The sequence below is a fragment of the Lutra lutra genome, chromosome 6 (assembly GCF_902655055.1).
Source record: "Lutra lutra chromosome 6, mLutLut1.2, whole genome shotgun sequence".
In the NCBI taxonomy this organism is placed as follows: domain Eukaryota; kingdom Metazoa; phylum Chordata; class Mammalia; order Carnivora; family Mustelidae; genus Lutra; species Lutra lutra.
Window position 1 is genome coordinate 25372581 of NC_062283.1, and position 15618 is coordinate 25388198.

Sequence of the window (15618 nt, forward strand, 5' to 3'; positions counted from 1 at the left end):
GGAGCAAAATAGAAAAAACTGTTGTGTAAAAAAAATTTAAAGAAAATAAAGTGGTTAGTATAAAGAGATATTTAAAATAAATCATTAGAAGATTTGAAGTTTCCTCTCAAAGATCAAAAAAGAATTAATGTCTGAAATCTGAATTAAATATCTAATACATTTAAAATTTTAACAGGCTGTGAATTTGTCACTTTGGATGCTTATAAAATGGCTTGAGTTAATTCACAAAAAAGGAAACCAATTCTAGTTGGAGAGATAAAATAAATTATTTGTTACTGAAGTTTTGTTAGAAAAGACAAAAAATATATATAAAACTTTAATGATATTTAATTAAGTTACCAGTTGCCTGTAGAATACAAGGTCTTTCTAACACTATGAAAGATCAATTGATTTGAAATTTGAAAAATTCCAAGTGCATTTCTTTTTTTTTATTGATTTTATTTATTTTTTATTTTTTTTTAAGATTTTATTTATTTATTTGACAGAGAGAGATCACAAGTAGGCAGAGAGGCAGGCAGAGAGAGAGGGAAGCAGGCTCCCCGCAGAACAGAACCCGATGCGGGGCTCGATCCCAGGACACTGAGACCATGACCTGAGCCGAAGGCAGAGGCTTTAACCCACTGAGCCACCTAGGCGCCCCTCAAGTGCATTTCTTTATCTTTAGACAAGTTGTATGATATATGAGTTACTGCCTAGTTACTACTTTAGATATCCTTTTTCTCAAAGGATTTAAAAATTTACAAAGAAATGATGTAAATTTTTGGTGAGAAATGCCAATTTTATAGCATAGATATTTTTGGATGTTCTGTATGTCAAAGAAGAATTTCAGATGGATATGAAAAAATTTCTATCACAATAGATATGACGCCAGCTATGGCAGGTGAAATATTTGCGTTTATTAAAATTTTTAAGTAAAGACTGATGTCTGTTTTATTGCTTTATTCCCCTATATTCTGAAGCAGACTTAAAAGATGTCATACTATAGTTAAAATTTTTCAGTCTATACATTCACATATATGAATCATTGTCAGTTTATAAACCTGTTGAAGGAAATAGAGGACATGAACTCAGTGATCTTGTCCTTTTTGCCAGCACTCATGGTGTAAACATGGATGAGTTTTACAAAGATTTCTGTAATATTTACTCCACTGTGAGATTTTTTTCTTTCTTGAAACAAAAAGGATGCTTGCCAAATATTTAGTAATTATAAAGAAAACATGCAGTGTGATTTATGTTTTTCTCAGTCTTATCACAGTGCTTATAGATGAGCTAAATTTGAAGCTCTAAGGAAAGGAAAAGTTTGTGATCTAGTGAGGGAGTGTGAGAATTCATATTAAATTTTAATTTTTTGTAGTCAATAATAATGACTTTATACATCTTTCAACATGAGTCAATATGTAGAATATTTTAGTTAATAGTAGCATTAGATAAACTGACTATAAAAACTAGAAAGAAAAATTAAAGAACACTAGTAGAGTTGCTTTCCAGTGTATGGAAATACTCATTTGGATTCACTGTTAATACTTGACATAAGAGTGAGTTAATGTGAACAGATATGGATTTTAACCTGCTAACCTTTTGATCCAAAATCAAATCAATTTTTCTTTAAAAAAAAAAAAAGTGAACCAATTCTGCCAGTGTATATGATGAATATATTTTGTTTTTTTAAATATTTATTTATTTATTAGAGAGAGAGAAAGAAAGTGAGCAGAAGGAAGGGGCAGAGGGTGAGGGAGAGAGAATCTTCAAGCAGACCTCCCACTGAGCAAGTAGCCTGATGTCAGGCTTTATCCCAGGATCCTGAGAGACTGTGACCCGAGCTGAAATCAGGAGTCAGATGCGCAACTGACTAAGCCATCCAGGTGCCCCTATGAATATTAAAGGGAATTTTTTTTTTTTTTTTGGGTATTCAGTTTTTAGAAGACTTTTAAGTATATTTGATACAACCTAGATATGTGATTCTCCTTTTTCAGTTCTCAATTCTATGAAATCTAAATACAGATCAAGTGCTTCTGAAGAAAATTTAGGTCTGAATTGAGATGTATTCTAAGTGTAAAATAACAGATTTTTGAAGATTTTAATACAAAAAAGAATGTGCAACATCTCATTAATAATTTTTATTAACATATTGATATAACATTTTGGATATATTTGATTAAATAAATTTATTAAAATTAACTTTGGCCTCTTTTTAACTTTTTAAAATTTGGTTGCTAAAAAATTGAAAATTACACATATGGCTCAAATACATTTTGGTTGGTCAGCACTGGCTTAACACATCATAGGTATCCAGTGAATGAATGTTAACATTAATATGATCACTAATATAATGATGATGATGATGAAAATGTTGTATATATTCTTGTCCTCTCACTAGAAAACTCCTTAAAAGTAGGAAATACATCTTATCCTTATTTTTATTTGCCATATCACATTGAGTAGTCCTGTATTTTTTAGAGGTTGTTCATCAGTGAATTGATTGCCTCAAGATCTGTTTTTAACATTCCAAGTGCAGAGCTGTGTTGTTGTTGTTGTTGTTGTTTTTTAAATCCTAGGGATAATGGCATAGAAATCCCTTTGAGTCTGTGCACATGTGTACATATGTGCGCGTGCACACACACACACACACACACACACACACACGAGTGTTTTGTTTAGTGTACTGGAAGGTGGGGTTATTTAAGCATTCATAATTCATAATTGTGGATTATTCCAAAAGTAATTTGTACTTATGTTAAAAATTATTTTTCAGTAAACTTAGAGTTTTTTTATTTTTTTTAGGTAATTGAAAAGTTTTAAAAATTGTAGCACTGGCATCTTGTTTTAGTTGAAGCACTTTTATTTTGATTGAAGGAGAATTATTATGGAAATAATACTACAGTTAGGTTTAGACAAATTGGTTTCATATACTGCCAAGTTCTCTAACTAGCTCTATGACCTTGAACAAGGGATTTAAGCTTTCTGAACTTCAGTTTTCTAATCTGAAAAAATGGGATAATATTAGTTACCTCACCAGGATGTTGTGAGAGATATAAATGGGAAAAATATCTTAGAGTACTTAGCTACCATAGGAATTATAGACATGTAGACTATTATTATTTTGATTGAAATAATCTTACATATTTTGAAGAAAATATGTGTTGTAAGGTTGAGTTAACCATGTCTATTAAAATGTGATAACTTATGTGAATTTTAAGCATAATGCTGTGGTATTAAAAAAAATATGCTCTCAATTTTCCCAAATGTATGATGCCAATCTACAAAATATAGTCAAATAGCCCAAATAAGTCATAAATATTAGTAGAGAGACTAGCTGGGAAAGAAAACAGTAGTTAGGCATTTCAGCTTTGTAAGATTAGATTAAAAGGTACATATGATCGGATTAGACTGAACTAGAGATACCTGCTTTTCAGTCTGAGACCCTGACAATATTGGGAATTTGGACTTTGGTGCTGCTGTGACTAAGATGGGGGGTTGTGTCTAATCCCTGGTAGGGCAGTTATTATTTTTACTTGGAGAATCTCTGCCTCTCCTCTTCACCCTTACCCCTGCATGCCCTTACAAAACTCTGGTCTTCAGTAGAGTGCAATCTTGATAAGGCTTTTGTCCTTTAAGTCAAGGTTCTTGAAAGTGTAGGGTTGAATAAAAGCTAAGCTCCTTTGCTGTTGGCGAGAGAAAACAAAATGACAAGATAAAAATAGCTTAAAGCATAACCACTGTAGAAGTTGGAGCTGTCTCTAAGTATCTCACAAATAGCTACTTCCCCCCCCCCCATGTTTCTATGTCAGGGCTGAGCTATCTAGAAACGTACCCAGATTGTGCGGCCTAAAAGGCAGTGACACTGGAAAGAGAGTTGCAAGCATAATGGAGGCACATATTTTTAAATATGTGACTCTCCCTCCCCCCAAAATGGTTTCTGATAAATCTCTGAGTGGTAGAACCCAATGTCCAATATAATACAACAAATAACTGGAGAGACTTCCTAGCCCACAAACTTGAGTTTTACCAGTTGGACCCACCCATGGACAGGACACTCCAGGGGAATCAACATTGTTTGTTTGTGTTAGGACCTCTGTGATTTACAGTCTTTTCTACAACACTTTGTTTTCTGGCTCTGAAAGTTAGTTAGCTTTATTAGGTTTATGATAAGTAGCTTTCTGGGTAGATGCTTACAAATTTCTTTATTTAGATTTGTGTATAGGTGTTTGAATTTTATCTGTTTCAGTGATTTTAAGTTATGTAAATCACAGTTCTTATTTTGTATCATTCTTCAGTGATTTACAGTGTCTCCAGGGTGATGGATATTCCACATTGCAGAACAGCTTTGAAATGCATCAGGGAGCCTGTAAGTGACATTTCTGTCATAGTATGCACATATTTTAGAAACAGTCTTTTTTTTTTTTATAATATTTTTATTTTTTCAGCATAACAGTATTCATTATTTTTGCACCACACCCAGTGCTCCATGCAATCCGTGCCCTCTACAATACCCACCACCTGGTGCCCCCAACCTCCCACCCCCCACCCCTTCAAAATTCTCAGATCGTTTTTCAGAGTCCATAGTCTCTCATGGTTCACCTCCCCTTCCAATTTCCCTCAACTCCCTTCTCCTCTCCATCTCCCCTTGTCCTCCATGCTATTTGTTATGCTCCACAAATAAGTGAAACCATATGATAATTGACTCTCTCTGCTTGACTTATTTCACTCAGCATAATCTCTTCCAGTCCCGTCCATGTTGCTACAAAACTTGGGTATTCATCCTTTCTTTTTTCTTTTTTTTTCTTTTCTTTTTTTTTTTTTTTTACAGCTTTATAAACATATATTTTTATCCCCAGGGGTACAGGTCTGCGAATCGCCAGGTTTACACACTTCACAGCACTCACCATAGCACATACCCTCCCCAATATCCATAACCCCACCCCCCTCTCCCAACCCCCTCCCCCCATCAACCCTCAGTTTGTTTTGTGAGATTAAGAGTCACTTATGGTTTGTCTCCCTCCCAATCCCATCTTGTTTCATTTACTCTTCTCCTACCCCCTCAACCCCCCATGTTGCATCTCCTCTCCCTCATATCAGGGAGATCATATGATAGTTTTCTTTCTCCGATTGACTTATTTCGCTAAGCATGATACCCTCTAGTTCCATCCACGTCATCACAAATGGCAAGATTTCATTTCTTTTGATGGCTGCATAGTATTCCATTGTGTATATTGTGCCAATTACTTATCCCAGAAAGAAATTGAGTTAAAACATTGTAAATAGTTAAATTCTGCTTGTTACCAACAGTGTCATTTTAGTAGAAACCTGTTGAATGCATGTGGATGGGGAAAGATAGAGTCATCAATATGTATGTATTCTTTTGTTATTTGTGGCCTTTTTAAAGTTGTAAACAAAAGTACATTTGTTCTGTCTTCCTCCCTTAGCCAGGACACAAATTATAAAAAGAACTATACAATGAAGAGTTAAAAAATCAGGTAAATACTAAAATTTCAATAATTCTTCTCTTTTCAGTACACAAGTTTTTTTTTTTTTTTTCATTCTAAATTTAAAGTTTTTCATTAAACGTGGCCTTGAACACTGGACAAAGTATAGCACTGTTTTAGTTTTGAGTACCTGTAAAAAATCATTTCCTGTGTAAATCACTTGGATGAATAGAACTACGTAAGCATATACTTTACAAAGAAATAGGCTTTAATTGTATGGACTGTCACTTTGAAAGATAATGAGAAAGGGAAAAGGAAAGAGAGAGGAACTCTATTTTCAAAATTTGTATATATATATATATATATATATATATACACACACACACACACATACACACCACAAAGAGATTATTTACCACAAAGAGATTATTATTTAAGCATGAAGTTTACTGATAATTTATTATTAACTTCCCTACAGATCTATACAAGTCTTTATCAATGTATCTGGAACCCTGAGTTATAAAAGCTTTGAGGTAGTATATTGTTCTAAACTTGAAAGGAGTTATTCACACCAGCACTGAACTAGCCAGTTAGGCAGATATTTAAAAGGATTTTGACAGGGATATGTTTCTTTTATTTCCTCTGTTTTTTTCCACCTTGATTTCATGCTCAAGTGTGGTGATTTATTTCTCCAGGGCACAGTGCCATCCAGTATAGAAGAGGTCAATATGGTAGTATTTCATAGCTTTTCTTTTATCTACACAGCCTTGCCACCCTCTGTCCATGACTCATGCATCTACTGGTGTTCCTGATAGCAGAACATTTGATTAGCTGGACAGGTTACCTGGTTACTATTCTCAATCTGTCCACGTGTGGGTTTGCTGATGCATTTGAAATGTGGAGGTCTGAGGCAGTGCAGGAGCATAATCCTATCTAGGCCAGGAAATGCCTGGCTTCCCAGATACTTCTCAGAGCAATAGGGCAGGGACTAAATCTCTTATTTCCTTCCTGTCCTTTATTCCATAACAACTATGGCCCAAGTGGATGTTTGATATTCACTAATCTGGGATACTTTGTATTGTTAATGAATTCTACAGAGACCACATTTTATGTTAAAACATTGGTAGGTCCATCATTATGGAGTGATTGATCCTATTAGTGAAGAAATTGTTATATAAATAATTTGTTACAAATATATATATATATACATAAATGTGTGTGTTGTCTTTCTAATTATGTAATTAAAAATTATGTCTCTGCACCTTATTAATAACTCTTTCCTTTCTACCTCTTATGTTAACCCTTTAATCCCATTTTCCTTAAAGCATTTGTCTAATTATAGAAATTTATTTTACTGTGTTGAAGTTGATGATATTACAAATGCTGGATTGCGCAAATGTAGCTGAAATTCAAATTCTGGTATTTGCATTCTTCTTGGTAATTAAACTAAGAATATACAATAATCATTTGCAATTTGAAAGGAACATGTATTTTAAACCAACTAATGATGGGAGTTCTGCCACTGAAAATATGCTAAACTGTTTCAGAATATTTTTTGAGTAGTTTATATTAGAGATAAAAGCTAATCAGTTTTACTTATGTTCTAGATATTTATAAGAACAAACCAATGGGCAATATATAGCCTTACTAGAAAAATGGACAAAAAATGAAAAGATAAAAATAAATAATTCCTAGAAGAAGTAGAATATATGATCATAAATAAAAACTCTCCAGTCTTAATACTAGCCAAAAAATGAAAAGCATCATTTTTTGACCTGTAAAATTGGAAAAAAATGTTTTTTAAGAATTAACATATTAGGTTATTGCTTTTCTCTGACATTTTTTCATAAGTAAATCTTCTTAAAAAAATTTACCATGGGTACAAGACTGAACATTACAATCATATGTAGTATAACTGGAGGTATCTGGCTTCTTTTTAAAATGTTTCTTTCAACCTTCCAGCTCATGGTGGTTTACTGGAAAGTCTAATGTTTGGCAACAGAGCCGTTGTCACTTCTTGATGTATAGGTATGAGGCACATGTGCAATGGCTTCACACCTGTTTGAAGGGCTTGTTCCCTGGCAAAGAGAGGGAATGGGTGGTTACAGAAAGAATATCTTAGTTGGTGGGCACAATTAATTCTTTATCATTCAGAGTTTGTTGGTAACATTTCTGGATTAGAGTGCTCCTTTCTACACTAAGTAAACAAAGTAAGTGGAAGTCCATTTTTCCGTGGCAGCAACTTTTATGGGGAAATAATTGTTAACTTTGAAAGACTACATACAGGAATTGGAAATTACTTATGTTTTAAATATTGATGATATCCTGGTTTCCTGTCTACCACTTGGTCAGCTAGCTTTCACTCCACTGATAATTGTTGGCTGTATTGTTGTTCTTTGTTGTTCTTCACTGGGTAATGCATTAGTGTGTTTTACATGGTTCTCAACTGTAGACATTAGTCCAGTCTCTTCATTTTGGATTTTTTTTTTTTTTCAGTATTTTATAGTGAAAATTCTGAGGTCTGGGAGTCTAAAGACTTCTTCGGGGGCGGGGGGCAGATTCTGCTACTTCCAAACTGTGTGACTGTACACCAAACATTTAACTGTTTTGAATCTCAGTTTCCTGATCTCTAAAGTGACAGACTTGAATTAATTAATTCCTATGGTCTTTTGAATTCTGTGAGTTTGAAAACAATTTAATGTAGTGATTTGTGTTACAAACACGAAAACGTGAGCCAGGTGAAAATACTTTTCAAAAACATTCTGATTCTATATTCTTCATACATATCTACATTGCCAGTCTTCCCATTGGAAGTTTTTTTCTTTTTTAATTTTTTTAAATTTATTTGACAGAGAGAGACACAGTGAGAGGAGAACGTAGCGAGAGGAGAGCAGGGGGAGTGGGAGTGGGAAGCCTCAGCAGGCTTCCTGCTGAGCAGAGAGCCCCGTGAGCCAGATGACCTGAGCAGAAGGCAGATGCTCAACCGACTGAGCCATCCGGGCGCCCTCCCACCCCCAGTTGGAAGTTTTGATTCTAATTTAGAATTGTGTCCTCTGTTAGTCATCGAGGTGTTTGCATGTCTCTCATGGAGAGGTACAGATACTTTGATACTGTAATTGCTGTTAGCTGAAAAGATGCTTATTTTAGAGTAATTAGAATTTGTAGAATTACAGAACATAAAGGGCAGTGTAAATTGGTGCTTTCTCCGCTTACAAGAGGGATATTCTATTACCTGATGCTTGAGATGATCTAAACAAAGGAATTCATTTATTAGTGGCGTGATTTCTTTAGCCCAATACTACTTATCTTATACAGTGTTAAAAGAAGCTGCCAAATGGTTCTTAGGCAGAAACACACAGTATGATTTAGCATGCATTTCAAAGGAACAAGGTTCTCAAATTGCATATAAGAAAGTGTCCTTTTCATTTGTCCTTCTGGGCTATAAGTGCATCCATGTTTGAAGGGAGAGGAGAAATGCTAGTCCCCTGCAGGAAGGTAGACTTCCTGGCTCATATGTATTTGGATGTGGGCTGGAGGATCAGTCAGTGGCTAATATAGCCTTCTGTGGTCATCGGTAGAAGAGGTAAAATTTCTGTACTTCCTTCAGCTTTTTATAGATGTGTAATTTTAAGTAATTTTAATACTAAAGTCAGAATATGATTGAATTAATTTTTGGAATTATTCTTTATTGTTATGGTGTTGATCTGGAACATTTCTGAGTATTCCATGAAAGGTGAAAAATAGAGATACCCAAATATTGGGACTGTAGGCATCAGGGGCACCTAAATCAGGCACTTTTGGTCCCGGGGCAGTGGCCCCACTTCTTTGGCCCCACTCCCTTGGCTCCAGAGCTCTGAAATAATACATCCACAGCCAATCCAAGTCCTCCTTCAAACAATACTGTACTGCTTCCTGTATAGTGCACATGCCCAAACAAGATCTGAAAATTCTCACGTGCTATGTACTGTCGCCTTCCCCTGAGCTCTGCAGTGTTCTAAAATTACATGATGTCGCTTAATTAAAACTAGAAACACTGATTAATCCATAAAACACTCCATAATGGGAAATGATTAAGTCAATTTGGTTTAAAAATGAATCTGGTATGATCTTTTGTTCTTTTGTTGGTTTTTTATTTGTTTTGGTAGGTCCCAGTTGGAGGAGGGTGAGGAGAGTGGTTGTTTTCTAGGTCAAAATAATGGACAACTTGGATTCCAGTTCTGGCTTTGCCTCTGTTGTATGATATTATGCAGATTGGCTACTGTCATGTGCCTTATTTACCTCAGGGGCCAGTGGCTCTTTGCCTCTCCGGCCACGTTCTTGCAAGAATAAGACAGAAAATGTTACAGTCATGGTGATTACTTAAATCTGTGTAGCATTTAATATGAAATGGATACCCTTAATAACCATGTACAAAATTAAATTTAAGAGTCACAATTGGGACATTAGCTCTTCAGTTAAAAAGTTTTCTCTAACAAGGACTGAACCCAGGCTGGAATTTGTACTGGATTAGTTGTGTTCATAGCAAATGAGTTGGGAATTTAGTTCATTTAGTTCCTTGTTTTCTGAGGAATTAAGTATCAGAATTTTTAATGTCAGTTGTAGGTTCTCAGTTGCAATGACATTCCATTTATGAAGTCTGACTGAAGCTTTCTCCAACCGCCCTGTTCTTATAGAGGAGGCAGAAACAATGATCTTGTTGGCTTGGCTGACGCCTGCCTGCTTAGATACTGTGTCTCCCTATGGAGTCCCCTCAGGGGCTCAGGGAGAAGACAAGCGGAGGCCAGCTGGGCTCCCTAGGTCTGAGACCAGGAGCCTTTGCTCTGCTCCATTTCCCACTCATTGTGCAGCTCAGGCCCTATCACTTGAGAGACCTGGCAAGGAAGTCAGGAGGAAGTGAGTGCCCTGCTGGTTCAGAATGTTCCAGTGTGGTTGGAAAGTTTGAGAAGGGCCCTGGGTGAGAAGAACAAGACCTTATTGACAGGGTTCAGGCCTGGTCAGGTCTGTTTCACATCAGCTTTCTGAATAATCACAGCTTTCCCTGCCCCCATGGATCTCTAGCACTTTCACCTCTGCTTTTTTTTTTTTTTTTCTAATACTGTATACAGCCATGGTAGAACACAAAGCATTTTAACTTTTTATTCCAAGAGAAATTATGAAACGTGAAAAGTATGGTGTTGCCTGCTTGAAAATGACAACACTGATACCAACAACAAAACAAAACTTTACATATTCTAGGGCTTTCCAAACCACTGTAACATTAATCTTCTTATTGCAAATATTTTTTCTATTAAGCTGCTTTCTCACTGATTGATTTATAAGACTACCCATTATTCTCAAATTTCCAATAGTCATATAGACTGGCCTGGACTGTCCTGGTCTGAATTGCTCAGCCCTCTTACCTGATGTAGTTTGCATGTTAGGTATTTAAAAACCATGCACTTGTGTCTATATCATAAGATCGAGAGGAAAAGGAATATGCCAAACCATTTCTCTTCGTCTCTACATGAGTCTATAAACCAGAATATTTATGTCAAGAAGTCAGAAGAAAATCTGCTGGAGGTTTTAATGAACCACAAAATGTGTCCCTTGTATACCTTGCCTTGTCATCCTGCCTGAATTTATGTGTGACTTCTACATTAATGTAGTAAACACTCTCTTGGCAGCCCTGTCATTTTCAGGACCCATAGAGTGTCTCCATTTCCAGCTTTAAGTCAGCTAGTGACAATAATAAGGCTTGTTTCATTTTTCTTTTTCCTGGAATATCTGGTGGGAACTTTTGAAGCTCAGAGGGATATCTTAAACTTTTTCGAACTGAGGAAACCAAAGAAAACTCAAATGTTCCCAACTACTGGGAGGAGTCAAGATGGCGGAGAAGTAGCAGGCCGAGACTACTTCGGGTAGCGGGAGATCAGCTAAATAGCTTATCTAAAGATTGCAAACACCTACAAATCCAATGGGAGATTGAAGAGAAGAAGAACAGCAATTCCAGAAACAGAAAATCAACCACTTTCTGCAAGGTAGGACTGGCGGAGAAGTGAATCCAAAGCGACGGGAAGATAGACCGCGGGGGGAGGGGCCGGCTCCCGGCGAGCGGCGGAGCAACGGAGCAAAATCAGGACTTTTAAAAGTCTGTTCCGCTGAGGGACATCGCTCCAGAGGCTTAACTGGGGTGAAGCCCAGGCGGAGTAAGCGCGGCCTCAGGTCCCGCAGGGTCGCAGAAGGATCGGGGGTGTCTGAGTGTCGCAGAGCTTACCGGTATTAGAACGGGGAAGCCGGCTGCAGAGACAGAGCCGAGGAGTGACTCTCAGCTCAGGGTTGCCTGGAACCGGTCGCGGGCTCGGTCAGCTCGGAGCGCGGCCGGAGGCCAGGGTGAAGGGAGTCATTTGGCGCTGTTCTCTGAGGGCGCACTGAGGAGTGGGGCCCCGGGCTCTCGGCTCCTCCGGGCCGGAGACCGGGAGGCCGCCATCTTTATTCCCGTCCTCCGGAATCTACGGAAAGCGCTCAGGGAACAAAAGCTCCCGAAAGCGAACCCGAGCGGATGACTCAGCGCGGCCCCGGGTAAGGGCGGTGCAACTCCGCCTGGGGCAAAGACGCTTGAGAATCACTACAACGGGCCCCTCCCCCAGAAGATCTACAGGAAACCCAGCCAGGACCAAGTTCACCTACCAAGGAGAACGGCGGAATTCCAGAGGAGAAGAAAGCAAAGCACGGAACTCATGGCTTTCTCCCCATGATTTTTTAGCCTTGCAGTTAATTTAATTTTTTTTTTCTTTTTCAATTTTTTTTTTCTTTTTCTCTTCTTCTGCTAAATTTTTTTTAACTTTTACCATTTTCTTTTTTTTAACGTTTTTTAAATAGTTTATCTAATATATATATATTTTTTCCTCTTTTTATATTTTTTTCTTTATCGGCTTTCTTTTTTTTAATAGTTTTTTTTTCTTTCTTTCTGAACCCCTTTTTATCCCCTTTCTCCCCCCTCACAATTCAGGATCTCTTCTGATTTGGCTAAAGCATATTTTCCTGGGGTTGTTGCCACCCTTTTAGTATTTTACTTGCTCCTTCATAAACTCTTATCTGGACAAAATGACAAGGCGGAAAAATTCACAACAAAAAAAAGAACAAGAGGCAATACCAAAGGCTAGGGACCTAATCAATACAGACATTGGTAATATGTCAGATATAGAGTTCAGAATGATGATTCTCAAGGTTCTAGCCGGGCTTGAAAAAGGCATGGAAGATATTAAAGCAACCCTCTCGGGAGATATAAAAGCCCTTTCTGGAGAAATAAAAGATCTAAATTCTAACCAAGTTGAAATCAAAAAAGCTATTAATGAGGTGCAATCAAAAATGGAGGCTCTCACTGCTAGGATAAATGAGGCAGAAGAAAGAATTAGCGATATAGAAGACCAAATGACAGAGAATAAAGAAGCTGAGCAAAAGAGGGACAAACAGCTACTGGACCACGAGGGGAGAATTCGAGAGATAAGTGACACCATAAGACGAAACAACATTAGAATAATTGGGATTCCAGAAGAAGAGGAAATAGAGAGGGGAGCAGAAGGTATATTGGAGAGAATTATTGGAGAGAATTTCCCCAATATGGCAAAGGGAACAAGCATCAAAATCCAGGAGGTTCAGAGAACCCCCCTCAAAATCAATAAGAATAGGTCTACACCCCGTCACCTAATAGTAAAATTGACAAGTCTTAGTGACAAAGAAAAGATCCTGAAAGCAGCCCGGGAAAAGAAGTCTGTAACGTACAATGGTAAAAATATTAGATTGGCAGCAGACTTATCCACAGAGACCTGGCAGGCCAGAAAGAGCTGGCATGATATATTCAGAGTACTAAATGAGAAAAACATGCAGCCAAGAATACTATATCCAGCTAGGCTATCATTGAAAATAGACGGAGAGATTAAAAGCTTCCAGGACAAACAAAAACTGAAAGAATTTGCAAATACCAAACCAGCTCTACAGGAAATATTGAAAGGGGTCCTCTAAGCAAAGAGAGACCCTCAAAGTAGTAGATCAGAAAGAAACAGAGACAATATACAATAACAGTCACCTTACAGGCAATACAATGGCACTAAATTCATATCTCTCAATACTTACCCTGAATGTTAATGGGCTAAATGCCCCAATCAAAAGACACAGGGTATCAGAATGGATAAAAAAACAAAAACCATCTATATGTTGCCTACAAGAAACTCATCTTACACCCGAAGACACCTCCAGGTTTAAAGTGAGGGGGTGGAAAAGAATTTACCATGCTAATGGACATCAGAAGAAAGCAGGAGTGGCAATCCTTATATCAGATCAATTAGATTTTAAGCCAAAGATTATAATAAGAGATGAGGAAGGACACTATATTATACTCAAAGGAACTGTCCAACAAGAAGATCTAACAATTTTAAATATCTATGCCCCTAACGTGGGAGCAGCCAACTATATAAACCAATTAATAACAAAATCAAAGAAACACATCGACAAGAATACAATCATAGTAGGGGATTTTAACACTCCCCTCACTGAAATGGACAGATCATCCAAGCAAAAGATCAACAAGGAAATCAAGGCCTTAAATGACACACTGGACCAGATGGACATCACAGATATATTCAGAACATTTCATCCCAAAGCAACAGAATACACATTCTTCTCTAGTGCACATGGAACATTCTCCAGAATAGATCACATTCTTGGTCCTAAATCAAGTCTCAACCGGTATCAAAAGATTGGGATCATTCCCTGCATATTTTCAGACCACAATGCTCTAAAGCTAGAACTCAATAACAAGAGGAAATTTGGAAAGAACCCAAATACATGGAGACTAAACAGCATCCTTCTAAAGAATGAATGGGTCAACCAGGAAATCAAAGAAGAATTGAAAAAATTTATGGAAACAAATGATAATGAAAACACAACGGTTCAGAATCTGTGGGACACAACAAAGGCAGTCCTGAGAGGAAAATATATAGCGATACAAGCCTTTCTCAAGAAACAAGAAAGGTCTCAGGTACACAACCTAACCCTACACCTAAAGGAGCTGGAGAAAGAACAAGAAAGAAACCCTAAACCCAGCAGGAGAAGAGAAATCATAAAGATCAGAGCAGAAATCAATGAAATAGAAACCAAAAAAACAATAGAACAAATCAACGAAACTAGGAGCTGGTTCTTTGAAAGAATTAATAAGATTGATAAACCCCTGGCCAGACTTATCAAAAAGAAAAGAGAGAGGACCCAAATAAATAAAATCAAGAATGAAAGAGGAGAGATCACAACGAACACCAAAGAAATACAGACAATTATAAGAACATACTATGAGCAACTCTACGGCAACAAATTTGACAATCTGGAAGAAATGGATGCATTCCTAGAGACATATAAACTACCACAACTGAACCAGGAAGAAATAGAAAGCCTGAACAGACCCATAACCAGTAAGGAGATTGAAACAGTCATCAAAAATCTCCAAACAAACAAAAGCCCAGGGCCAGACGGCTTCCCGGGGGAATTCTACCAAACATTTAAAGAAGAACTAATTCCTATTCTCCTGAAACTGTTCCAAAAAATAGCAACAGAAGGAAAACTTCCAAACTCATTTTATGAGGCCAGCATCACCTTGATCCCAAAACCAGACAAGGATCCCAACAAAAAAGAGAACTACAGACCAATATCCTTGATGAACACAGATGCAAAAATTCTCGCCAAAATACTAGCCAATAGGATTCAACAGTACGTTAAAAGGATTATTCACCACGACCAAGTGGGATTTATTCCAGGGCTGCAAGGCTGGTTCAACATCCGCAAATCAATCAATGTGATACAACACATTAATAAAAGAAAGAACAAGAACCATATGATACTCTCCATAGATGCTGCAAAAGCATTTGACAAAGTACAGCATCCCTTCCTGATCAAAACTCTTCAAAGTGTAGGGATAGACGGCACATACCTCAATATTATCAAAGCCATCTATGAAAAACCCACCGCAAATATCATTCTCAATGGAGAAAAACTGAAAGCTTTTCCGCTAAGGTCAGGAACACGGCAGGGATGTCCGTTATCACCACTGCTATTCAACATAGTACTAGAAGTCCTAGCCTCAGCAATCAGACAACAAAAGGAAATTAAAGGCATCCAAATCGGCAAAGAAGAAGTCAAACTATCACTCTTCGCAGATGATATGATACTC

At 37.3% G+C, this 15618-nt stretch overlaps 1 protein-coding gene across 3 annotated transcripts in view; it reads left to right on the forward strand.

Annotated features, from left to right (window-relative positions):
- Positions 1–15618, forward strand: part of GMDS (GDP-mannose 4,6-dehydratase) — a 640099-nt gene that overhangs the window by 133682 nt on the left and 490799 nt on the right. For 2 of the 3 annotated variants that reach the window (XM_047734313.1, XM_047734311.1), the window contains exon 2: positions 4275–4345. The exons of the other annotated variant lie outside the window; for it this stretch is intronic. In XM_047734313.1, the coding sequence (XP_047590269.1) occupies positions 4298–4345 (48 nt within the window). In that variant the 5' untranslated portion in view covers positions 4275–4297. The remainder of the gene's footprint in view (positions 1–4274; positions 4346–15618) is intronic. 3 annotated transcript variants of the gene reach the window in all.